Here is a 22,827-nt window from a genome sequence, read left to right as displayed (position 1 = left end):
ACAAGGTGTGTCTCCTATACTTGAGTGTAAAGAACTCTCATTACACTTAACTGAATATCAGAAAGTTTCATTTCTTCTGATTGTCAGGAGACTGTGTCTCACCTACCAGAGGTGACAAAGGCTCACCTCACACACCTGCGTGTTAACACGTTTCACCTCTTCTGTAAGAGTGTGAGAGATCACATCTCTACCTGCATGAAGGGCAGTCTCCCATCCTCGACCTGAGTGTAAGTTCTCCACTAGTCAATCTGAATGTCCGGAGGGTGCACCTCTCCTACCCGAGTGTCGGGACACCTCGTGTCCTGAGTATTAAGGGTTTTCAGATTTCCAGATGATCTTTATTCCTGTAAATATGAATGTCATACCTTCTCATCTCACGTAACTTTCAGGAGGTCACATCCCCCTCAACTGAATGTCCAGCAGGTCTTGAACATCCTACCAGAGTATCAGGAGCTGTCATCTCTTCTTCCTGCATGTGAGGATGTCTCTCTTCTTCCATCTCAAGGCCAAAGGCCTCGTCTGGACCGCCTGAGTGTCACTTTGTGCATCTTCTCCACCTGAGAACCAAGAGGTCCTATATCCCCTATCTGAGGCTCAGGAAGTACATCTCACCACTGTGAGCGCCCTGAGGGTTCGCCTGCCATACTCAAGTGCCAGGAACTCTCCTGTCCTCCACCTGGCTGCCAGGAGGTCTCCCTCCCTCCCTAAACGTCATGAGCTTTCATCTTCTCTACCTGAATATCACAAGGTCTCCTTTGCTCTGTGAATATCTGATATTCTCGTCTCAACTCTCGGACTACCTGAAGGTTTCCTGTCTCCTTCCAGGGCATCTGGAGCTCTCCTCCACCTGAGAGTCAGGAGATCTTGTCTCTCACCTCTTCTGCTATGTCTGGAGGTTCCAGCTCTTTTCTCTTAGCAACCAAGGGGTCTCCTCTTCCCTACTCGAGTGTAACAAGGCCTTGCCTTCCCTACCTGCACGTCCAGTGTTTCCATCTCTTCTCCCTAATTGTCAGATGTCTCGTTTCCACTAGACAATTGTCCAGACATCTCATCTCACTACCCAATTGTCAAGAAGCTCTCATTTTCTATACACGAGTGTCCCCAAGTCTACTCTTCTTGCAGGTCAGAAGATCTTCCCTCTCCTATTACTGGGTTAGGGTTGCTGACAATACTGACTCCATCTCTGGCCCTCCATCTTGTTCCTGTTTGCTCAGTGACCTCCCTTGGGGCTATGTGTTCCGGGCACCTTGGAGATTGATATACACACCTTAGGAATGCCTGCCAAGGCCAGGATGGGGGGAGGCTTGTTTTCACCCCCTCCCCCAAGAACCTGTTGGAGATAACATAGTCTTTCCCCTTGCCGAGGCACAGGTGGTGACACAAGAGCTAATTAAAGGTCGGCTGTCCATTAGGTGCAATCTCACTACTGCCCTTCTGCATGTGCCTCATCTTATGAAATCTTTCAACTATGCAGTCATTCTCTGCCCAATCCACCTGAATAAAACTCTGTAAACAGGGGTGCCTGGCTGACTCAGTCAGTAGAACGTGTGACTCTTGATCTCAGGGTTGTGAGTTCAAGCCCCATGCTGGGTGTAGAGCTTACTCAAAATTAAATCTTAACAAAAACAAACAAACTCAGAGTAAACAGTATGTAGTGGCCTGCTTGGTTTTCCAGTCTCAAAGTGCCTTCTCTGGGGAATACTTTCCTGTTCCTCCTCCGTCTTCTAACACTGGCCCAGGGCATCTTATCTTTGTTTAGCAGGGAGTGACAAGGCCATATCCCCCCAATTAGTGGCAGAATGATTCCACTTGAGTTTTGATATGCATTATTTACCTTCCTGACAAGCAACAGGTTTTCTTTCCCCTAGAGGAATGTAATTGGGTCTCAATAACATCAACTATGTGAGTATCACAAGATTTTTATCACTGCCCCCTGCATGTCAGTGGGGCGCTCTCTTTTCTACCTGAGTGTAGGGAGTCATCTCTCCTAGGAGAGTTTCAGGGCCCTTGTGCACTTTACCCGACTGTTAGGATTTCTTACTTCTCAGACCTGAGTGTCACAGAACATATTTCTTCTACCTGATTTCAGGAGGACTCTGATCCTGTGTTTAAGTTTCTTTTTTTTTTTTTTTTTTTTTAAGCCTTCATATCAGGTGGTCTCTCCTCCTCTACCTGAAGTTCAGGAAGTCCTATTTCACAAACCTAAGTTACAATTCACCTACTGAGGGTTAGGAGTCCTCACTTATTTTAGCCAAGTGTCAGATTGTGCCTGATAAAGTAACCAAAAAGGCTTTGGAATTATACCTCAAGACATTGCAGCAAGAATTCAAGAAGTGATCATTGAAGTTTTGACTATTTAAGAAAACACCTATTCAGGTGTTTTTATAGGATTTTGATGGGTATAAAATTGATATGGTATTTAGGTCCATGAGAATCATTTAACGGAATGATGTCAACATTAATTTTAATGCTAATATGTACAATTTTCTAGAAATCACAACCTTTGCAGGTATTTAACCATATGACGAAAATGTTAGTTATAAGATTCAAGATGAAAAGTAGCACCTAGTTTTTCAAAACATTTAGGGTTATGCAGTAACAAAGTTGAAGGCCCAATGTCTAGATTCTAGAGGACAACTACTATCTGACTCCACAGAGCAACACTCCTGATTTTAGAAGGGGCTGCCAGTCCATACCTGCCCCCATGGCCACAGTAATGAGGGATAGGAACATGGCCTACCAGGTCTAATTCTGTCATTAACCCTAATGGAAAAAGCAAACATCTCAAATAAGAGTGACTTCTCCACGTTGTTCCAAAGCACAAGGGAGAGAGGCAGGAAGGTACCAGACGGTAGGAGTCTGGGGCCAGAGGAAGGGATCCCGGGAGTGCCTGGGTGGCTCAGTCCGTTAAGCATCTGACTTCGGCTCAGGTCATCATCTCATGGGTCGTGAGTTCGAGCCCCACATCGGGTTCTGTGCTGACAGCTCGGAGCCTGGAGCCTGCTTCGGATTCTGTGTCTCCCTCTCTCTCTGCTCCTCCTCTACTCACTCTCTCTCTCTCTCTCTCAAAATAAATAAACATTAAAAATTTTTATTTAAAAAAAGGGGGTCCCAATGGCTACTAGAGGCTTGACTCAAGCCAAGATGAAGCTCCCAGCACAGGGAGCAGGATGAGGGCTTCCCCATCCCCCCCCCCACCTCACCTCCCTCCTTCCCTTCCCACCCCCATATGCCCCCTTGCTTACCGCAGCCTGATTCCTGCCCCTCGCTTCTGAACTCCCACCCCTGCTCCCCTGACCAGTCCAACTTCGCAGGCACTGAAGGTTCTGACTTGTCTTCTGAGGTATGAGGGTGGGGGGTATTCATTTTCTCCCCCAAACCCCTTAGGAGCCAGAGTGGGTGATGCCCTTTCTATGGAAGGCTTGTTGCCTTCCTCTTCCTCCTCCTCTCTTCTGTTGAAAAGCTGTACTCACCCCAAGCTCTGACCCAGACCCAGAGAGACCCAGGGCTCCTCGTGCAGAGGATACCAGCCCCCCAACACCCTGGCTCAGGCAGACAGCAAGTCAGGCAGGGTCCCGCCTCTGCCCCCACATTTAGACCCTCCCAGTTCCTTACTCCTTGACTTCCTTCATGGCCTCTTCTGTATGCTGACCACAGTTTCTGACTTGAAAATGAAAACTAAAATTTTGAAAAAGTTGAAAATTTGAAATTGTGGGGCTTTCTAGATAGCCTGCAAGCCTCTCAAGGTCCAAGCCTCACAGGGCCTCACCCTCCCTCCCAGGCCAGCCGGACCTGCACTTGCTCCCTCCAAGTACCTCTGCCTGCCCCCACCTCCTCTGGGTGAAGACACCGGAGTCTGTCCGTCTCCCAGCCACTTCACTCCCTCTGGGATCTTCACACTTTCCAGTGGTATCTCCCACTGGTCCCACCCCTGACCATCGATAACCCAAGTCAAGGTCCACGTTTATTACTGTCAGATCTGCACTCCACCTTGACCCAGTGGGGCCAGGATCTGCAGGCACTGCCCCTGCCACGACCCTGTCAGGTAACTGATGCCTGGGGAGCCCTCTCCCAACTCCCGCTGGGCCTCCTGTGCCCACTCTGTGAGAAGATATCCATCCATCCACACGGTTCACCCTCTCTTCCACCCTTAAGGTGCCTCTGCCCTTCCTGTGGGTGGGCCACGCCCCACCCGGTGCCACACTAGCCTTGCCACATCATTGGCTGGTAGCAGCCAGCTGCTCACATGACTGTCAGCTCGGGGTAGGGGGGTAGTAAAGCCCGGACAAGGGCAGTAGCCATGGGGGCAGGACAGCAGGCACAGACATGAGAAGGTTCACAGAATTCAGACACAAATGGACACGGTGGGGGAGGTGGGGCAGGGGGACAGAGGACAACTGGACTCCTACCTCAGGAGGGCTACACTCAGTGAGCTGGCGGGCAGAGAGAAAAGCTTCCAGACAGGAAGCATGAGCTGAGGCCCAGCAGGAGTCCGGAAGAGATGCGAAGAGAAGGCTGGCATGGGGACGTGGGGGGTCAACAAGGAGACTGAGACAGGGCTGAGAGCCACCAGTGCATGTGGCCGAATGCTCGTGTCAAGGCTGAGGTTCGTCCCATTCAGGGGACAGCAGTTTGTGCTCCCAATACCTCCTCGAACAGGCAACTGAGAGACGGCTTCATTTCTTATAAATTTATTACATAATAATATTATAATAATTATTATCAATAATAATAATATAAGAAACATAGATCTCTGTGGGGTGTATCACAACGTCAGGGTCAGGAGGCCTCAGGACTGGAGCAGGGGTGAAATCCCCCGGATGGAACTCCATACAAAAGGAGGGGTGAAGCGGGACTGACCCTGTAAAGTTAAAAACCCAAATTGAACGGAACCAAAAACCCACAGGTGAGTGTGAGACTGAGGGTGTATGTGGCAGTCTGTTACAGTGACTGCTGCTGTGTGTGACCTGGTCTGTCGGTGAGAGGGTTACTGGGTGTGACTCTGCCCAGGGAATGGGGCCGGTGGGCCAGGGCGGGGCAGGCGGGCACAGACCGGCGTGCCAGGCCCCTGGGCTGTGAAAACTTCAGTTTTCTGTTTTTTTTTTTTATTAAAAAAAGCTAGAAATATAAACAGAAACTTGTGAGTGACGTGGATGGAGCTTAGTCCAGACTCCAAACCCTAGGTTTAAAAACGTCCCAGGGCCCCCCACCCCACAGGTCATTGCTGAGTGTGAGGAGTCACAGTAAGGGGGGCTGGGGTGCCCTCTGGGGTCTTTGCCTCTCCCCAGGGCTTGCAGTGGCCTGACTCTAGGGGTCCTCTATGATTCCCCCCCCAGAAGCCCAGTGGGGGGCGGGGCACTGCCTCCAAGGGCTCTTGGGAGCCTGTCCAAGCAGCAGAGCCTCACCAAGGAGGCCCGCTCAGGCTAGACGAGGCTCTGGAAGGACGGGCTGGGCAAACAGCAGGTCCTAGGGTGCCTCTGACTTTCTTTGGAAGTGGAAATGGGGTGCTTTCACAGGGACACACCCATACATGCACCCTGTGCACACTGCTGAAGCCCCCACACTAGTCCCAGAGTGGCCCGTTGGGACCACACTCCAGTCAGGCACACACAGGGCTCCGACGCACTCAGCCGCACCCAGAGTTTCACACACTCGCACGTGCGCGCGCGCGCGCGCGCACACACACACACACACACACAGGGCAGGAACAGGAGACTTTGGGGTCTGAGGCAGGGAGGCTTCTCTGCTGTGGTTGCCCAACAGTGTGGGGAGGAGGCTAGACCCCTCCTGGGAAGGGACCCTGTGAGGGACTTGGCTGGGGCGGATGCCAGGGCCCTGCCCCTCCCCAGGGCAATGGTCTCCCAGGCCACCTGACCTGGCTAGTGCCCAGCAGGACTCGCTGCCTGCCGCCCCTCCTCCACGCAGCACCTGAAGGGTCGGTGGGGCACACTATAGCTCAGCGAGGGGAGAGGGCCGAGCTGGGGCCCCAGGGCGGGCTACTAGGACCCTGGCCAACCCCAGACCAGCTGGAGCGTCCCCCGCCCCATGTGGGGTGGCAGTGGCAGTGAGGGGCCAGAGATGGAAGACTGGGCAGCAGCAGCGGAACCAGTGGGGGGGGGGGGGGCTGTAGGGGAGGGGAAGGGAAGCTATTAAGGACAGAGATATTTGTTCCTTTTCTCGTTCCAAATATAGAGTGGATTAAAATATGCAAAACAGGGGGGGGCTCCTAGGCCCCCAACCGAGAACCCCAAGTCTCCCCCCTCCCCCCGAGTCACCAAGGTGTGTCCTGACCTCGCATGCTGGACTAGGTCCCCCCCTCTGGGAGAGTAGCCACCAGGAGCTGTGCGGGAGATGGTCAGGCCGGAGCACCCCACCCCCAACCCTCTCCCGCTCCAGCCTCCCCTGGCCCTCGCCCTTCCTGACCGTGTGCTGGGTGGGACTCGCCGGCCGGGGAGGGCACTAAGCAATGTACAGGGCAAGTCTCCGAGCAACAGCAAACAGGACGATTCATGCAACATTCCTGGCCCGGGCGCCTTTGTGGGGGGCAGGCCGAGCCCGCGGCCCGGGGGTGGGGGTGGGGGGCCCTGCCGGCAGGGCGCGGCTGGGACGTGGGGAGGGGGCGTCAGCTGCCGTCCAGCTGCCTGAGCGCGCGCTCAATGTTCATGCGGTGGCCCACGCGCGTGACGCCCAGCTCCACGAAGTCGTCCTTGGTGAGCGCCGGCAGGTGCGCGCCCTCGATTTCGTGGTCCTCGAAGCGGTCGCGGTGCTCGCCCAAGTGGATGCTCTCCAGCCAGTCGCCCACGTCGAACTTGCTCCACAGCTGCAGCGGCTTTTGTTGGAAGGGCCGGCGCGGGCCGGGGGCCCCGGGGCCGGGGCCAGGCGCTGGCGAGGGCAGCGGCGACGGCGAGGGCGAGCGGCTGCGTGCGCTCACGCTGCGCACCACAAAGCGCACCTCCTTCGGCTCGTGCGGGATGGAGAGGCTGGACGACTTGAGGATGGTGGGAGGCGTGAGGCCGAAGGGCCGCCCCGCGCCCCCCGCGCCCGCCCCCAGCCCCTCCACCCGCTCCAGCGACGCGGGCTTCACTGGGCTCGGGGCGCGCCGCGCCACGGGGTAGCGGCCGCCGGGCCGCACCGGGTAGGAGGCCCCGCCGCCCGGGCCCCCAGGGCTGCGCTGCGCTGAGATGGAGCTCAGCTCACCGAGGCTGCTGAAGAGCCTGCGGAGGGAGAGGGGGTCAAGGCCAGGTGAGGGGCGCCAGGAGATGTGGGGGCAGGCAGAGGGGAGAGGGGCCAGTGGCCAGGAGGACGCAGGTCGGGTGGGTACTGGGGCTGGGGTGGGGGTAGCCTTAGGGCCACAGGAAGAAAGAAGGGTGGGGTCCTGTGGTCATGATAGGGCCCCTCTGTTTGGCCCCCAGGGTCAGAGTCAGGGCCCTGCAGGGAGAGAAGGGGCCTAAACTGGAACATAAAGAGTAAAAACAGAGGGCCCCTTCACTCCATGGGGATCCAAGAGCAGCCCACCAGAGGAAAGAGCCTCTCGTGGCAAAGGGCCGACTGCCCCATCCCTGACAGCCTCCGACACAGGCTCTGGGCACTGCCCCATCTGCCCGTGTCCTGGACAGTAAGACTGGCAGTACCTCTCCCCACTCCCACACACAGCTCTGCTCTCCTGAGGAGACCCAGAGAAACCTGGGCAGGCTTCAGGGACGGCTGAGTCGTGATGAAGGCTGGTGGCTGCACAGACTGACCAAGTCCATGAGTCAGAGACAGACACCAGGCAGCGCTCATGCCCACACAGAGCAGCATCATGTGCAGGTGTCAGGCAGCGACACACCCATGACAGTCGGCCTCCCTGCACAGGACGGCACCCACACGCGTCACAGACATGCAGCAGCAGCGGCAGGAATGGCAGCAGCCTGTTCGTGACAGGGACACAGCAGCACATGTGCACACACACACACACACACACACACACACACACACACACAAATGATGCCTCTCTTCCCAACATCACCTGACAGGACCCCCAGACCTGCAGCCCCTCTCCAGCATGGCCATGGTGGGAGGCCTACCTGGGGGCACCTCCAGAGAAAACCCACTCCCCTCTCCCACCCCCTCCTTTCAGTCCCTATCCCCAGTTGCGCCCAGGGGAAGCCTCAGGGGGCTGTCGGTGGCACAGAAGCCTCACGAAGCCAAGCAGAGCAGAGACCAGGGTGACCAGGTGCAGCTATGGACAGTGAGAGGCATGGGATGGGCATGCTCACTTACACAGCCGGCGCTCGGGACCACCGCGCAGCTAGACAGAGCAGCCACATGCAGATGGGCAGGAGAGAGCAATGAGAAAGAGTGTTAGCAGCCCAGGCCCACACAGCAGGCACATGGCCCACAGTCACAGCTACAGTATGGCAGCCAGGTACAGGTCTCCCTGGCCAGACACCCACTGGGGGAGGAACTCAGTCAGGTACAATGGGAGAGAGCAAATCTGGGGCTGCTGGGGAAAGGGACCTGCAGGCCACACGTGGGCAGATCTGGGTGGGTTCCGGGTCTGCCTGTGTGACCTCCACAGGCTTTCCTTGGGACACTGTGTGGCAAGTGCTCGGCAGACACCTGGCACTTGGGTGACACTTCATGTCCCCTTACACTCTCTGCGGCCTGACTGGCCTCTGCAGCTGCCATCCCCCCTCCCTGCCCCTGCCCCTGCCCCTGCCGGGCTGAGGAGCCTCCTCTGGGTGCCCCCATCCACCTCTGCGCTATCCTGACTGGTGCCAGTCTCGCACCGCACAGGGCACCCTGGGCGTCCTTCCGCCCCTCCGTGCGGGCTTTGTCTTTTCATCTCCCACCTGGGCAAGACCAGCCTCTCCCTAAAGATCCAGTTCTGTCTGTCCCTCCCGCTCGACCTCAGTTCCAGTTTCCAGCTTCCATCACTTTCCACCGGCTTTCTCCCCTCAGCCGCTCTCCCCGCTGCCTCCCCCCAGGGCTCAGACCCACAGCAGAGCCTCCTGAAACCAGGCCTCCCTCCACCCTACCCCCCATGGCGAGGGGCTCTAAGGACACCTGGGGTGGGCTCAGGGAACAGGCACCGGCCAGAAAAAACCCTCCCTGCTCCCACCACACCTGATCTCCCTGGCACCACCTGGGCTTTGGGGCAAAGTGGGTCAGCAGTGAAGGAGAGAGGGAGGGTACCCAAGGGGATGTTGCAAGGGGGTGGTGGGTGCCCAGGTGGCGGTGACTGCTAGGGAAATGCTAGGGTGGGGGCTGCAGTGCAGGGGAAGGTGCTGAGGGGATGGCCCCAGTATAGCCCCACCACGACTCTCACACAGCGACTCAGGCCTGAGGACCTCGTGTCTCAGGAGGGAATCCTGCTTAGCCCTACCCCAAGGGTTAAGTTTCAGTGGAACCATGTGGGTGTGCCCAGGGTCTCCGGTGTGACAGAAGCATATTGACAAGTTGGCAGGACCACAGCCAAGCTGTGAAGGCAGAGAGAACTGGACGGGTGCTGGGGAGTGCAGTGGAGACGCCTGGCCTGAGCCCAGAGCAGGGTCTGGGCTCCAGGACGCCCTTCTGGCCAGTGCCGAAGCGCTCCTTCCTGTCAGAGGGCTGAGGCGGGCTCTAGCAGCACCCAGGCAGACCCTCCTGAGGAGAGGTGGTGGGTGCCAGGAGATGGGCACCTGCCGGAGAAAATGCGGCTGATGCCAGGAGGTGCCATGAGTGAGGGAATGAAGAGCCGTATTCCACTGGGTGGGCGAGTGGGGAGAGAGCCAGTCCTAAGGATGCCCAAAGCATGGCGGACATGGCAGGAGGCCTACAAGAAGAGCACAAGGAAGTCTGTGGCCTCCCAAGGCCCCAGGACACAGCAGGGAGTGGCCAAGGGTACCCGTGGCCCAAGTGCTTGCCCCTCCTCCCTTCCTCCAGGGGAGCAGGGAACTGCCCACGTCGTCCCCTGAGCAGGAACCCCAGCAGCGTCCACAGCCAAGTCTCCACGCCACTTCGGCACAGCCGTCACCGTCCACTGCCAGTCTCAACTGACGCCGCCCCAGCCGGGCCCCAGCCACGGTGTGGCCACATCACAGCACCCGCCAGCCTCCCAAAGGGGCTCTGGGCCACCCGCCCCCTAACGAGCGGTACCTCACCGGGCACCCCTGAATGCCGTCAGCATCCTCCTCCAGATGGCTCCGCAAGGCTCCGCGGCCCCGGACGTCTCTTCCACCACGTCTGAATCTGCTACTGTCTTGCTGCCTGGTGATTCCTCAGCCACTGGGGTCTGGCCTCGCCCCTCGCCCCTCGCCCCTCGCCCCTCGCCCCTTGCCCCACACCCCTGCAGTTACCCAGGCTGTAGCAGGACCCCTTCCTTCCTAGATGGGTTTTGTGGGTTCTCCTCTCGGCACACACACTTTCTCCTGGGCCACGTAGTCCACTCCCACCCTTGGCTACGGCTGACGTGCCCAAGAATGCTTCGTGTGAGCCCAGGCTCTCCTGAGCTCCAGACCTCTACTGGGGCCTCCAAACATGCTCTCCCTTCCCCCAGTCCTCCCCACACCAGGGACCGGGAGCCACCCTCAGCTCCTCCTCCTTTTCATGGAGGGCTCCCAGCATTAACCCAGGCCCTTATCCTCACCCCCCCCCCGGCCACCTCAGGGTCCAGACATTGTCACTCAGCACCTCTCACCTCATCTCCTCACTGACAAAGCTAAATGTCAGCGAACAAAAATAATGGGACGTGTCCCTCCCAGGCTTGACTGCCTGTTGGCACCAACAGACAAGGAAAAGCCCAAGCTCTGGTCCTGGCCTCTGTCTTGGGCCTTCTGCCAGTGCACTCATGCAGGGCAGGTCTAGGCCTCGTGGGCTTTTGCAGTCTGGGAGCTCCACTCAGGGACATAACCCTCAACAGCAGCGCAAAACTAGATACAGACTCCTAAGCTTCAAAGCGCACTCTCCGCTCAGGGCGTCTCCAGCCTTTCGCCTTCTCACCGCCCAACCTCAACACACTCCAAATGCCTCTACATCCCCTCATCTGTGAGCACTTCCTGCTCCCCCAGCATAGTTCAGGGCTCCTGAAGCATGTGACCCAGTTTCGTGTGGCCTGCAAGGACAAAGCACATCCTGGCCCCAGTGCTCTTGCGTCGGCCGTCACACCACAAGTGTCAGCCCGGGTTTCAGAAGAAGCCCCGCTGGCCTTGAGATACCTGCGGTGACACAAGGTGGTATCCAGATCCCAGCCAAACATGTTAGTAGAACAGGGTCCGCAGAAAGTCACCAGAGCAGGGTTTCTACCCCATTATAAGGAATGTGTGTCTTCTGCAAGACACTTAACTAACGATCTGCCAGAGAAGCTGAGACCTAACAGGTTCGAGACCATGGCGCAAAGCACATCAAAGGGGCTAAGAAGATGCAGGAAAGACACCCCTTCCACTTTGTATTTCCACAGCTATTTCACCATGAACTTTTTTCTATGAAACCAGAGGTGAGGGTCAGACAGATGTAAAGCTGAAAGCCACAGCAGAGCTGAGTGTTTCTGCGGTGCTCAGAGACACTATGGACTTCAGACGACATGTGGGATTCCGATCCGAAGGCGAGTGGAGTTGGGTACAGATGTGAGCCCCAAAGACCGTGGTGGGGCTCTGAGAGGATGGACGTCCTGTCTATACGAGGGCTAGACCCGAAGCTAGAAGCATAGAGCAGATGAATAGTCTAGGATCGATGTTGCAAAAAGCCAGAGGTCCCTCCAGGTGGCCAAGGCAATTACTCTGGGGCCTCTGCCAAGAATGGTCCCGGGAAGGAAACAGCCCCACCCAGACACCGGAACTTCCCGCACTTTGAACGTTTCTCTTAGAGGCCGTATCGCTAGCAGTTCATCGCTAAATGAGAGAGGAGTGCTAGGTTCCGGCCACAGTGAGCCGCAAACGAGAGCTGCCCAGCAGCCCTGGCGGGCACCACAGCTCCTGCCAGCCACGTGGAGGGGCCGACTCCACACGCTCACTGAATCCTCCGCTCAGCCCCCTGCCTCTGGCCAGAAGCCAAGAGTGGGCAGTGGGGTCCACGCCAGGGGACTGTGGTTTCACCCAGATCTGAGGGGTGAGGGGAAGCAGAGAGGGCCAAAGGAAGTGTGAACGAGAGAAGGGGGTGCAGAGGGAAGTGGGAATAGGAAGGCAGGGCAGAGGGATGGCTCCGCGTAGCTGGGCTGACGAGGGAGCGCTGCGCGGACTCGAGGATAAGCGATTTCAGAATACACGTGCTATTTGTGATATACGCGATTGATAGATAACGGTGTCAGTCTACCCAGTGAACAGGTGCGCATTTCTGTGTGAGAGGCTACCGCACAGAAACCCAGCATCCGTCACCAGAAGGGGCTTAACGACACAGCCCCGAGAGTACAGTGAACAGAGAGTGGGGCTTGGGGCCAGACAGATACCACCACTTACCAGCTGCAATAGACCTCTTTAGAACCTTAGTTTTATTGTCTGGAAAATGGAGAGTATACTGTTATCCATCTGAGAGAATGGCTGTAGAAGTGAAATAATATGACCTGGCATTTTCTAGCGCAATATCCGGCCCTTTTATTTCCCACGAAGGACCTGGCTGAGCGCCCACTTCATGAGAGCCCACCATGCTGCAGCCCTGAGCTTGGTGCTTCAGGGTGTCACCGTCACCATCTCTCAGGGGAGGGACTGAAGTTCACAGTGGCTCGTCCAAGACTACAGAGCTCAGATGCAACTAGCTGAGAGTTGATATCCAGGGCCCTCTGACCCCAAGCTGATGCCAGGGAATGAAGCAAACTGCCGACATTGGTGAGAACGTGTCACAAGGGACTTGTGTTGTTTTAGGTTTTCCAGCATCTGGACCCCCGTAACAGCAGCTGATTTTCCTCTGGAGACCCGCCCTCCCTCACTCTCAGCACCTGTTTGCTAGGTGGGCTGGCCCCGTGCCCCAGCTCCCAGGAGAGCACAGGACTCAGGCCTGGCCAATGGAGGCCTTACAGCATCCCTGACCCTGCTGATTCATCCAGGGGAAAGCAGGGGACCCATGTGAAGCCAATCAGAGGCTGGACTTTTGCAAGAAGTGCCAAGTCAAAGAGGCTCCCTTTCCAGTGCACCTGTGGGGTAGGTGGGGTGCAAAGCTGGCACCTGTGGGTCTTGCCCTGCCCCATCCCATGTCCAAATCAGAACACAAACACAGGGTCCTGGCACAACCCAGAGCCATGGGACAAGAGACCTTTACCCTGACAGAGGAGAAATGCTCAGGGTGCCCAGCCACCCCATGGGAGCCAGCAGAGCAAATGACAAGACCCAGGCTCGCCTGAGCCTGATCATGGGGTCCAACAACCAGTGCATCTGAATCATGTGTCTGTCCTTCAGTGATATTTATCCTAAGCCCCCTCCCTAGATTACAGGTCACAAAAGACAGTGCTTGCATTTAGCTTAGTTCTTTCGTCTGTTGAGCAAACGTTTATTGAGGGCCTGCACTGTATCAGGAACTGTGCTTCCCACTTTAAATGGCTTTAATTTTCACTGGGACCAAAGGACATAGAGAACAGAGGGACTGGCAAGGGAGGAGAAGCAGAGATGAAGATAGGGGCTGGTCGAGGGTGGGTCAGGGAACCCCCCCCCCCATCCCCAGGGGTTAGGTCCTGCAGAGGCCCAGGACCTGGGCTACTCATCCCAAATGGATACCCTGGCCATGCCCATAACGCCCACTCTCAGGGTACCTTTGGCATTGCCCTGCTGGAAAGAGGGCTTTCACATTCAGCTGGGAGTTGGAAGAGGCAAAAAGGGGAGAGGGCCCCAAAGTGAGCCCCTGAGATGACAGGAGCTGAAGGACAATATTCCTGGACCACTTAGGGGAGGCACCGTGAGCTTCCCAAGCCCCCACATATCTTTTGAACCCTTAACTGGAAGAAGGTAAATCAGACAAGCCCGTGTGAATAAGACTGAATCCCTCACTTTGTGAGCTGTGCCTTCCAAGGCTGACAGGAAAGGGCCCAATAGGCTGGTCTTCAGGGAGCAAGAAGGAGGCCAGGCAGTGGCACCTCACACCCCACCCCACCCCACCCCCGACAAAGCCAGAAGAGGGAGGAGGGCCTAAAGGGGTACAGAAGGCAAAGGCAGCTTGAAAAGGGCAGACAAGGGCCAGCCAGGGGGTTACCAGCGCTGCCTCAGACCAGCACCAGTGGGCAGGAACCAGCTCTCCCACCAACATCCATGGAGCCCACAGGCCCAAGGGGGATCCCTTCAGGAGCAAAGCCTTGGGAATGGGGTCCTCAAGGAAATATCCAAGGGACCAGCCCAGGGGCTCTGGCAGCTCTACCAGAGCAGCACCCCAGCCCCTTGCTCAGCAACCCCCACCCCCATTTCCAGGGCACAACGTGGCCTCTTCAAGTCCCCACCCTGGGCAAGAGGTGGGACGAGCAGACAGACAGAGGAACAGGGAAGGTACGGAGAAGGCGAGAGGGCAGATGGAGTATGGAGGGATGCTGTGACTTCCCCCTAAGAATGGCTTCTTAATGCACTTTGAAAATGCACTGCAGTCTGTGTTTAAGGGGCTCTGAGGCAGAGCAGAGAGACAAATTTTTCTGGGGCAGAACCAGGGAGCTGCTGGTGCGTCCCAAAAGGAAAAGGAGTCTGTGTACTCTAAGCCTCAAAAGGAAGCAAGGCAGGAGGCAGCTACAGGAAAGGTGGCACCAGCCATGTGGCCGCAGGGAGGATGGGGTTGGGGGCCCACAGGCTCACAGCGAAGCTGAACAGTGGCGGGAGGGGAGCGGATTGCAACTCCAGGATGGAGCACAGAACAACCCGTAACAGGAGAGGCAGCTTTGGTCGGGAGCAAAAGAGTGAGAGCCCACAAGAACCCCCCCAAGGCAGGGCGTCTCCAGGAGGGCTGTGGAGGTGCCCGGCCCCGCTGGGTCTCTGATGGGTGCCCAGCCCCCACTCCTAGCACCAACAGGATGGAGAGAACAGCGGCCCCAAGATTTCGGATCCCTGAATGAGACTTGTCTCACACAGACAAAGCAAGGGCAGACAAAGGACACAAGTGGACAGAGAGGCATGCCACGGACAGGTAAGGGGTGGGATAGAATGGACCGGGGAGGGGAACGGAGGAAACCTCCGATGGCGGACAGACAAGAGGAAAAACACAGGGTGGGTGGGGGGGGCCATGGACACGGGACAGGACCCTCCCCACACCGCCCTGCTCACCGAGCTGCCGCGATGGGCGACTTCTTGGCGGGGTCCAGCAGGCCGCCCAGGCCACCAACCGGCTCTTCCCCCAAGGAGCGTGTGTCTTTGTTGAGCTGCTGCAGGCGAGAGCTGAGCTCACTGATCACAGTTGGTTTGTCATCTTCAGGCCCTGGGAGTCCCCGGCTCTCCACGGGGTCCCCCCACAGCTTGGACCTTCTCTGGAAGAGGTAGCGAGGGCGAGCAGGTCCGGCAGCGGAGGCCAGCCCGGCAGAGGCGGCATGCTGCTGGGCCATGAGCTCACTGTCCGAGGACTGCTTCAGCAGCGGGTCCCTGAAGGTCACCGGCCCCTTCCCCAGCGGGGACTTGAGCTTGGGCTTGGGAGGCACTGGTGGCTTCTCGAGTAGAAAAGTGTGTCCGTCGGCGAAGGAGGTGTGGGTGTCCGTGAGCTCCCCGCTCTCCGAGCTCAGGGTGGACATGCTGGACACCGTGGAGATAGTGCTTGTGGTCTCCAGGTGGGGGTCGCTGGAGCTGCGCGTGTCAGCCTCCTCCACCCCCGAGTCAGCTGCAGACTCAGGGGCAGGAGGCGGCTCGCTGCTCGGCTTCGCTGAGGCCGGGCCTGGCACCACGGTGGGTGAGGGACCCGGGCCAGGAAGCGGGGTGGCCAGCAGGACCCCGTTGGCAAACTCTTCGGGAGGCGGCACCAGCCCGATGCGGGCTAGCTCCTCCCTGGTCTCCTCGTCGCTGGAGGACAGCTGGGCGGGCGGCAGGTTCACAGCGAACACCAGCTCTGGCTCCTCCTCGGAGCTGCCCTGGCCCGGCCCGGGGTCTGTCGGAGCCGTGCTGCCAGGGGGCTGAGCCCGGGGGCTCGCCAGGGGCTCTGCCACCACTGCGGACTGTGCGGGGGCGGGGGCCAGCTCCGGGGTGCCCGGGCGCTCCTCTTCAGCCCCCAGCCCGCTGGGCTCCTGCCCATTGCTGGTGGCGTGCACGACGATGAGGCCGGCCGGCCGCTGCAGGGATGTGTCCAGGACGCTGAGGATCATGGACTTCTTATCATCTGGCGACTTGCGCTCCTCCCGGGGTGCTTTCTCCGGCTCCCTCCGAGCAGGCACAGGAACCCAGGCGGGGCTTCTTGGGGAGAAGGCTGGGGAGGCCAGCGCCCCTCGCTCAGAGTCGCGGGCCTGCACCTCCACGAACAGAGGCCCGGGGCGGTCAGCGTCAGGGCTGTGCACAGGCGTGGGGGACCGGGAGGGTGCCTGGGAGGCCAGAGCACGTTCTCGAGCGGCCAGGGCGAGGGCCAGGGGCGAGCTGGGGTCCAGGGGTTTGCCGGTGAGTGGGTGGATGAAGGTGGAGCCTGAAGGCCCAAGGCTCGGGCCGCTGACCAATGGCTTCAGAGCAGAGACGGGGGAGGGCAGGAGCAGGTCTCGGCCGGTGGTGGTGGTGGTGGTGGTGGCGGCGGCGCCAGCCCCCAGCAGGCGCTCATCGATGGAGCGGGAGGGCTGCAGGGAGGGCAGGTCTGTGCTAGGTGTGCTGCCCTCGATGGCTCCCACCGACAGGAACACGGTTGAGCGGCGCCGCTCCTCCAGCCGCCGGTCCTTGCCCGGGCCTGGGCCCCCGAACGCGAGGCCGGGGCTTTCCCCGGGGCCGTAGTCAAGGCCGCTTGGCCGAGGCCCACGGTGCGTCGGGGAGGGCTCCCGGGCGAAGCTGCCGCCACCCGGGCCAGGGCTGCCCACTGCCAGGGCTGCGCGCTCCTGAGCGTCTTCCACCTGCAGCTGCTTCACCAGCGGGCTCTTGCGGCGCTGAGGCTTGGACGGCGCGAAGATGCTGGCGCTGAAAGCGCCCAGGTTGGCGTAGGGACTGTCGGGGCCGGGTGGCCGCGGCCGCCGCTTTGGACGCTCCGGTGGGGTGGCTGCCGGAGGAGGCCGGGGGGTGTCGCCCGCCTCCGGCGCCGAGTCCTGAAGGATGATCATGGAGCGCGCACGCTTCTGCCGCTCTGGGTAGGGCAGCGGACCCAGGGGCGCGCCAGAATCGTACAGGCCGGCGGCCCCAGCGCCCAGGCGCGCCTCCAGGCCGGGCTTGAAGCTGGAGCGCACTGTGTCGTAGGCGCGGCCTGGAGGGGGTGGCGGTGAGAAGGCGGGGGGCGGCCCGGAGTCGAAGTAGTAGGGAGCGGGTGGGGGCGGCGGTGCGGTCTGCGGCGGGGGCGGGATGCCACGGCCCTCTCGCACCGTATCTTGCATGGACGTGCTGCGCGGAAAGCGCCCCTCCAGCAGGGACGCCAGCTTTTCATCCTCCCCTGCGGACAGAAGGGCCCTGGTGAGACCCTGGCACCGGCCCTGTGCAGGGGCCAGCCCTGCCCTGACTCCACCTGAGGGCAGCCATGGCCCCAGATGCAAGGACTGCGAAGCCACCCCCTTAGAAATTGGCGGGAAGTGATACCCAGTGGGGGAGGACGGGGTCAGGAAGGGCACGGAGGCTGGGGTCTGAGAGAAAAGGGGACAAGGCAGCCCAGAGCAGGAGATCTGAGCGAGGCCCCTAGTCTGGGCTCCTCCCTGGATGCCAGCTCTGCACCCCAAGCCCAGTGTTGAGTTGGGGGGAGGGGGCTCTTGGAAAGACGTGGGGAGAGGTATTCTTTCAGATATAAGGCAGAGGAGGGCCCCACCAACAGACTGTGAAAGGACCCAAAGTCTTGGGTTTGGGCCAAGACCTGCCCAAGCCCCATCACACTGAGAGGGCCCAAAGAAGACACCCAGGGAGAATCGGGGCAGCCCCTACACATCCCCCCATGCGGAGTGGTGAAGACAACTGCACAGAAGAGGTAGGGGCGGCTGGTGCATGGCTTCCATCCAAGACTGAGCGAGGCCACATTGCAGCAATGGAACAAGCAGGTGTCACCGGGAGTTCCCTGGTGGCAACCAGAGACGGGAAGAAGAGAGATGGTCAGTAATTAGGGGGACGCTCTCCCAGAGTAGGAGTGATGCACGGACTGTAGTCAGAGGGGCAGCAGGACTGTGGCCAGCTGAGCCATGCATCTGGCAGAAAGAAGGCTGGCGCCCAGCTGAGAAGGTGTTTGTGAAAAGACAAGCCCTGAGAGGCTCCATCCCAGAGACCCAAGTGGACTGGACCGGACACACTGCCCGGTCACTGCTATAACCTCAATGGCTGAACTTCAGTGAGGGAGGGTGGAAGGGAAGGAGGAAGAGCTAAAGCGGAATTGTAGACTAAGCACCTGACCCATGTGTCAGTTGTACTCCCTATGGGCTGTGTGACCCCAGGCCAGGCCCTGGGCCCCCCTGAATCTCAATTCTCTCATGGGCAACACAGGCTTAAAATGAAACCCGCTCTGCTGCCCGAGTTAGGGTCTGTGCGAGAGCAGGACTGGGATGCTCAGGGCCCTCATTGTCCTGCTGCCTGGCCAGAGCCTGGCAAGATCTCCCAAGTGTCCTTGTGGGCACAGCATGGACACTTGTACCGTACGCACGTTCAGTTAGGCTGCAAGTGTTCGACGGCCCAACCGGAGGACAGTGGGTGAATGTTTCCTCCGTGTTGATACGCACAGGTCTCTGGTGCAGTGCCTTAGGAATCTACACTTGGCTTCACTCTGTACTTGCTTGCATTTTTATGAACTCACTGCAGTGCAGATTGCCTGTTCCCAGCCACCTCCTCCTTTAGCCAAGGGGGTCTCCCCAGGCCTCCCGCACTGCACGATCTGCATCTTGTCCTGCATGACAGCTCTTCACCCCGGGCGCAGCAAAGGTGGGTTTTCGTGTGGCTTGAATTCTGGCATTGGAAGTTACTGTCTGACATTACTTAATCTCTTAGCAGGTCAGTTTCCTAATCTCAAGAGAAATGCCGGCCCCTGTTGTGGGGCTGCCACAGCTGGAGCCATTTAAAGCCTACAGCATGGGGCTGAGCACCTAGAAGCATCCCAGGAAGGAGGCCGAGATGATCATCATCATCATCATCATCATCATCATCATCATCATCATTTTTAGGTCTGCCTTCCACCCCCATGGCTGGACACAGGATTTGTGCCAGGTTCTTTTGGGGCCTCCTCCCCGCTGCACAACTTATCTTATGAGACAAACTACATGGGGAAAAGCTTGTGCTCCTAGAAGACGCAGGAGATTTGGCATGCCAAATTCTAACTTAGGGTGAAGGTAAGTCACTTGCCTGGGATGAAGTGGGGAATCTGTTCTGATACCACCCAAGGTGGGGTGGGGACCTCTGTCCAATGAAGAGTAGCAAACATTTCTCAAACACTGTGTTCCAGCCTCAAGATTCAGGACCTGCATCTAGGAACAGTATCAGTGGTTGAGGCCTATACTCAGCCTCTGAGTACAGCCCACTGGGTGAGCCACATCGTAGACTTGGAGGCAAGTACTAGATGGGACTCAAGTTTATGGACCAGGACCCTGAGGTTTCCGGGACTGAATCATGTGCCCAGGACAAGGGTGGGTGGGGGACTCTGGGAATCTGACACCTTGACCAACACTCACGTTGGTGGTGGGCAGCAGGCCAGGGCAAGGAGCCTGAAGATGAACCCCTCTCACTCACTCACAGAACGAGCACAGGAGGGTCCAGGAGGAATACCCACCAAGAGGCTCACATCCTGCAGGGAAGGCACTGAGATCTGGACCTGTGGTGGTCAGTCCTAGGACTGGGCTGGGCTGAGCGACAGGCCATCCAGGCAGACTGAGGCCAGGTGCAGAATAGCGAGTGTTGGTACACCCGGGTAAGAAGGAAATGGAGACAAATGCCCCCAGATGAAGTAGGAGAAGGCTGAGACTGGTCCCCAAGGCCCCAAGGCAATGAAGAGCCCACCACGGGTGAACTGGAGGGATATGGGATGGTCTCTGCTCTGCAGAAAGCCCCCTTTGGGCAGGTCTGGGCAGATGGCTGGCATGATGTCTTACCAGAAGACAAGGTAAGACCTTGGGCAAGTCACTTTACCTCTTTACCTTAGTTTCCTTACCTGTAATACAGAGGTACTAACAGTATTACCTCAACAGGGTTACTGTAAGTATGAGATGAACCAGTGTGCGTAAACACTGTGGTGTTTACTCTGATGATGAACAGATGATGGGGGAGCTGCAGTGTATGCAGACAGATGGATGGACAAGTGGGCAGGTCTGTGAAGGAATGGATGGAGAAGTGGGCGGGTGAGGGGGGACTACATGTCTAGAAGGAAGGGCAGTGAGTGGAGCTTGTGAGATGCCCCAGTCTGGGGTCGAGAGAGATGGCTACATGAGAGGCGTGACAGCGAGTGTGAGGCATGATGAGGCCCCAAAGAGACAGGTACAGCAGGCACAGAGGCTAAGGACACAGCCTTGAGAGGACCCACATTGGGTGTGGAGGTTTTTTTTAGGTTTACATCTTGTCCCGAACAGGTACAGCCTGAGAACAGAGGAAAGAACCAGGAAATGTCCTAAAGCTCTGGGGAGGTGAGCCGAAAAATCAAATGCCAGTTGAGGTCAACAAGAGAAGGGCTGGTCATGTGTCTGCTGGAAGGAATGCCCTGCAAACCGCTGGTGACCCTGGTGGCAGCAAAGTCAGTTTTAGGTGTGGACAGAGCTACGCTGCCCCAAGCTGAGGAGCAGGTGAGGACAGAGACAGCAACTGCAAGTGACTTCTGGAGAAGACTGGCTGTGAAGGAAAAGAGAGATACAGAGCAATACCTGGTGGGGGGCGCAGGCTGGACGGGGAGGAGTGTGGGGGGGGCGCAGACTGGACGGGGAGGAGCGGATGGAGGGACGCAGACTGGATGGGGAGGAGTGTGGGGGGCGCAGACTGGACGGGGAGGAGTGGATGGGGGCGCAGACTGGACGGGGAGGAGTGTCGGGGGTCGCAGACTAGAGGGGGAGGAGCGGATGGAGGGGCACAGACTGGACGGGGAGGAATGTCGGGGGCGCAGACTGGACGGGGAGGAGCGGATGGGGGGGCGCAGACTGGACGGGGAGGAGTGTCGGGGGTCGCAGACTAGAGGGGGAGGAGCGGATGGGGGGGCAATAGTGGACCAGAGCAGGGATGGGGGCACAATGGACAGGAAGTGGTGGATGGAGTGAGGAAGCCTCAAGGGTCTCTTTTGGCAGTTTCTGTGGATTTGGGGAAAGGACGGATCCCACATATGTCCACAAACAAATGAGATTCCTGGGCTATGACCAGGGAGATGGGGTTCTCAGAGGAAACCTTAAAACCCCAATTGGAGGGTTGGAAGAGACAGGGTCCTCCAGCCCCACATCCACCCCAGCCCCATGCAACCCCCAGCCCAGCCGTACCTACAGACTTGGTCCGTGGAATCCCCTTCCGCAGGGAGCCGGGCAGCTTCTCTGGGCCTGGAAGGCCCTGGCGCTCAAATAAAGACTGTTGGAGTTGGGGGGTTAGAAGGAAGCTCTAGGGCACTGGGGGTCCCAGTTCTCCATCCAGCCCCGGCCATCCTTCTAAGCCTGAGATCAAACACCCCACACACTAATCGCAATGGTGCTGGACCAGTGGGGCCTGACCCAAGACTCAGACCCAGGCATAGAGACTCCAGAGAGCAGGGGCATAGCCAGTGGGGGCCTGGGCATAGAGTACTGGGTAGGGTTGACATGGACAAGGCTGGGGGAGCAGCCCAGAAGATGCCAAGTGAGAGGAGTCGGGGGGCGGGGTGCAGAGACACCGCATTGTACCCTCAACAGGGCTGGGGTGCTCTAGGTGGTCCTGGGTGTGGCTATGCAGGAGGCACTGGGACCCAGGGCCAAGAGTGAGCGCTCAGCATTTGTTAAACTGTGGCCATTCTGGGAGGACAAGATTTCCCCACGTGTGTGAGGAGAAGCCATGGGGTCCTTCACCCTCACCCCTGGAGAGGAGGGTCCAAATGGCGGACTGCCACCCCAGAAAAATGCACAAACGCACAGTAGGGGACGTGGAGCTCTGACCCCCGCGCCCCTCCCTGCCTCCTCCCCTCCCCATGCCCCCCCCCCCCTCCAGCTGCTGGGGTGGCTTACACTGATCTCAGCAGGTGTGATCCTCCGACTCGTGGGCCGCTGTTTGACAGTGGCAGCTCTGGAGTCAGCGTCCGCGATGTCTGGCCTCAGCGTGGGCTCCGTGGCGGCTGCCAGGATCTCATCCAGCTTCTCTGCACAGCCAAGGGAGGCACCATCTCAACCACCCGGACCCTGAACCTGCTCCACCCTCGTGCACCCCATGCTGAGTCCTCCTGATGTTAACGGAGCCACTGGGCCCTGCCCGCCTGATGTCCCTTCTTCCAGACCTGAGACCGGGGGCCAGAAGCCGAGTAACATGCATCCCATCTGAGTCCCACTCCCGCCTGGCCGCTCTGTCCTCCAAGGGTGGTCCAGGTCACCCTTCGGACCCCACTCCAGGAAAAGCCTGACTGACCATTCGGGAGAGGACCAGGACAGGGACGGCACTGTTTGGAGTTTCAAGTCTTCCTGCGTTTATTGCCCTTGGCCCTGTCCCTTTTCTCCTCAACACCTGGCACTACTCATCTGTCTGTAGCTGCTGCACCAAAAGCTAAGCTGCCTCTGGTGGACCTCAGCCCTAGGACAGACCCTGGTGTGCAGCAGGTGCCCATGGAAGGTGTGAATAAGCTACGAATGAATGAACAGGGGACACTGCCTGAAAACAGAACTCACAGTCCCAGGCTAGGGACCTAAAAATATGG

The 22,827-nt window shown here is 58.5% G+C and overlaps 1 protein-coding gene across 3 annotated transcripts in view; it reads right to left on the bottom strand.

Annotated features, from left to right (window-relative positions):
* Positions 1 to 5,093: 5,093 nt before the first annotated feature.
* The window catches only part of SHANK3 (SH3 and multiple ankyrin repeat domains 3), a 49,190-nt gene continuing 31,456 nt past the window's right edge, over positions 5,094 to 22,827 (bottom strand). The window contains exons 18-22 of one of the 3 annotated variants that reach the window (XM_042948253.1): positions 22,148 to 22,278; positions 21,437 to 21,521; positions 15,183 to 17,454; positions 8,263 to 8,290; positions 7,101 to 7,214 (exon numbers count right to left, since the gene is read on the bottom strand). In XM_042948253.1, coding sequence (XP_042804187.1) covers positions 7,194 to 7,214; positions 8,263 to 8,290; positions 15,183 to 17,454; positions 21,437 to 21,521; positions 22,148 to 22,278 — 2,537 coding nt within the window. In that variant the 3' untranslated portion in view covers positions 7,101 to 7,193. Of the gene's footprint in view, positions 7,215 to 7,291; positions 8,291 to 15,182; positions 17,455 to 21,436; positions 21,522 to 22,147; positions 22,279 to 22,827 lie in introns of those variants that run through there. The other 2 variants (XM_042948251.1, XM_042948252.1) reach the window with 2 other exon arrangements.

Source organism: Panthera leo, chromosome B4, assembly GCF_018350215.1.
Source record: "Panthera leo isolate Ple1 chromosome B4, P.leo_Ple1_pat1.1, whole genome shotgun sequence".
Taxonomy (NCBI): domain Eukaryota; kingdom Metazoa; phylum Chordata; class Mammalia; order Carnivora; family Felidae; genus Panthera; species Panthera leo.
The sequence above is the reverse complement of the archived record's forward strand: the minus strand, read 5'-3'. Positions and strand labels throughout refer to the sequence as shown.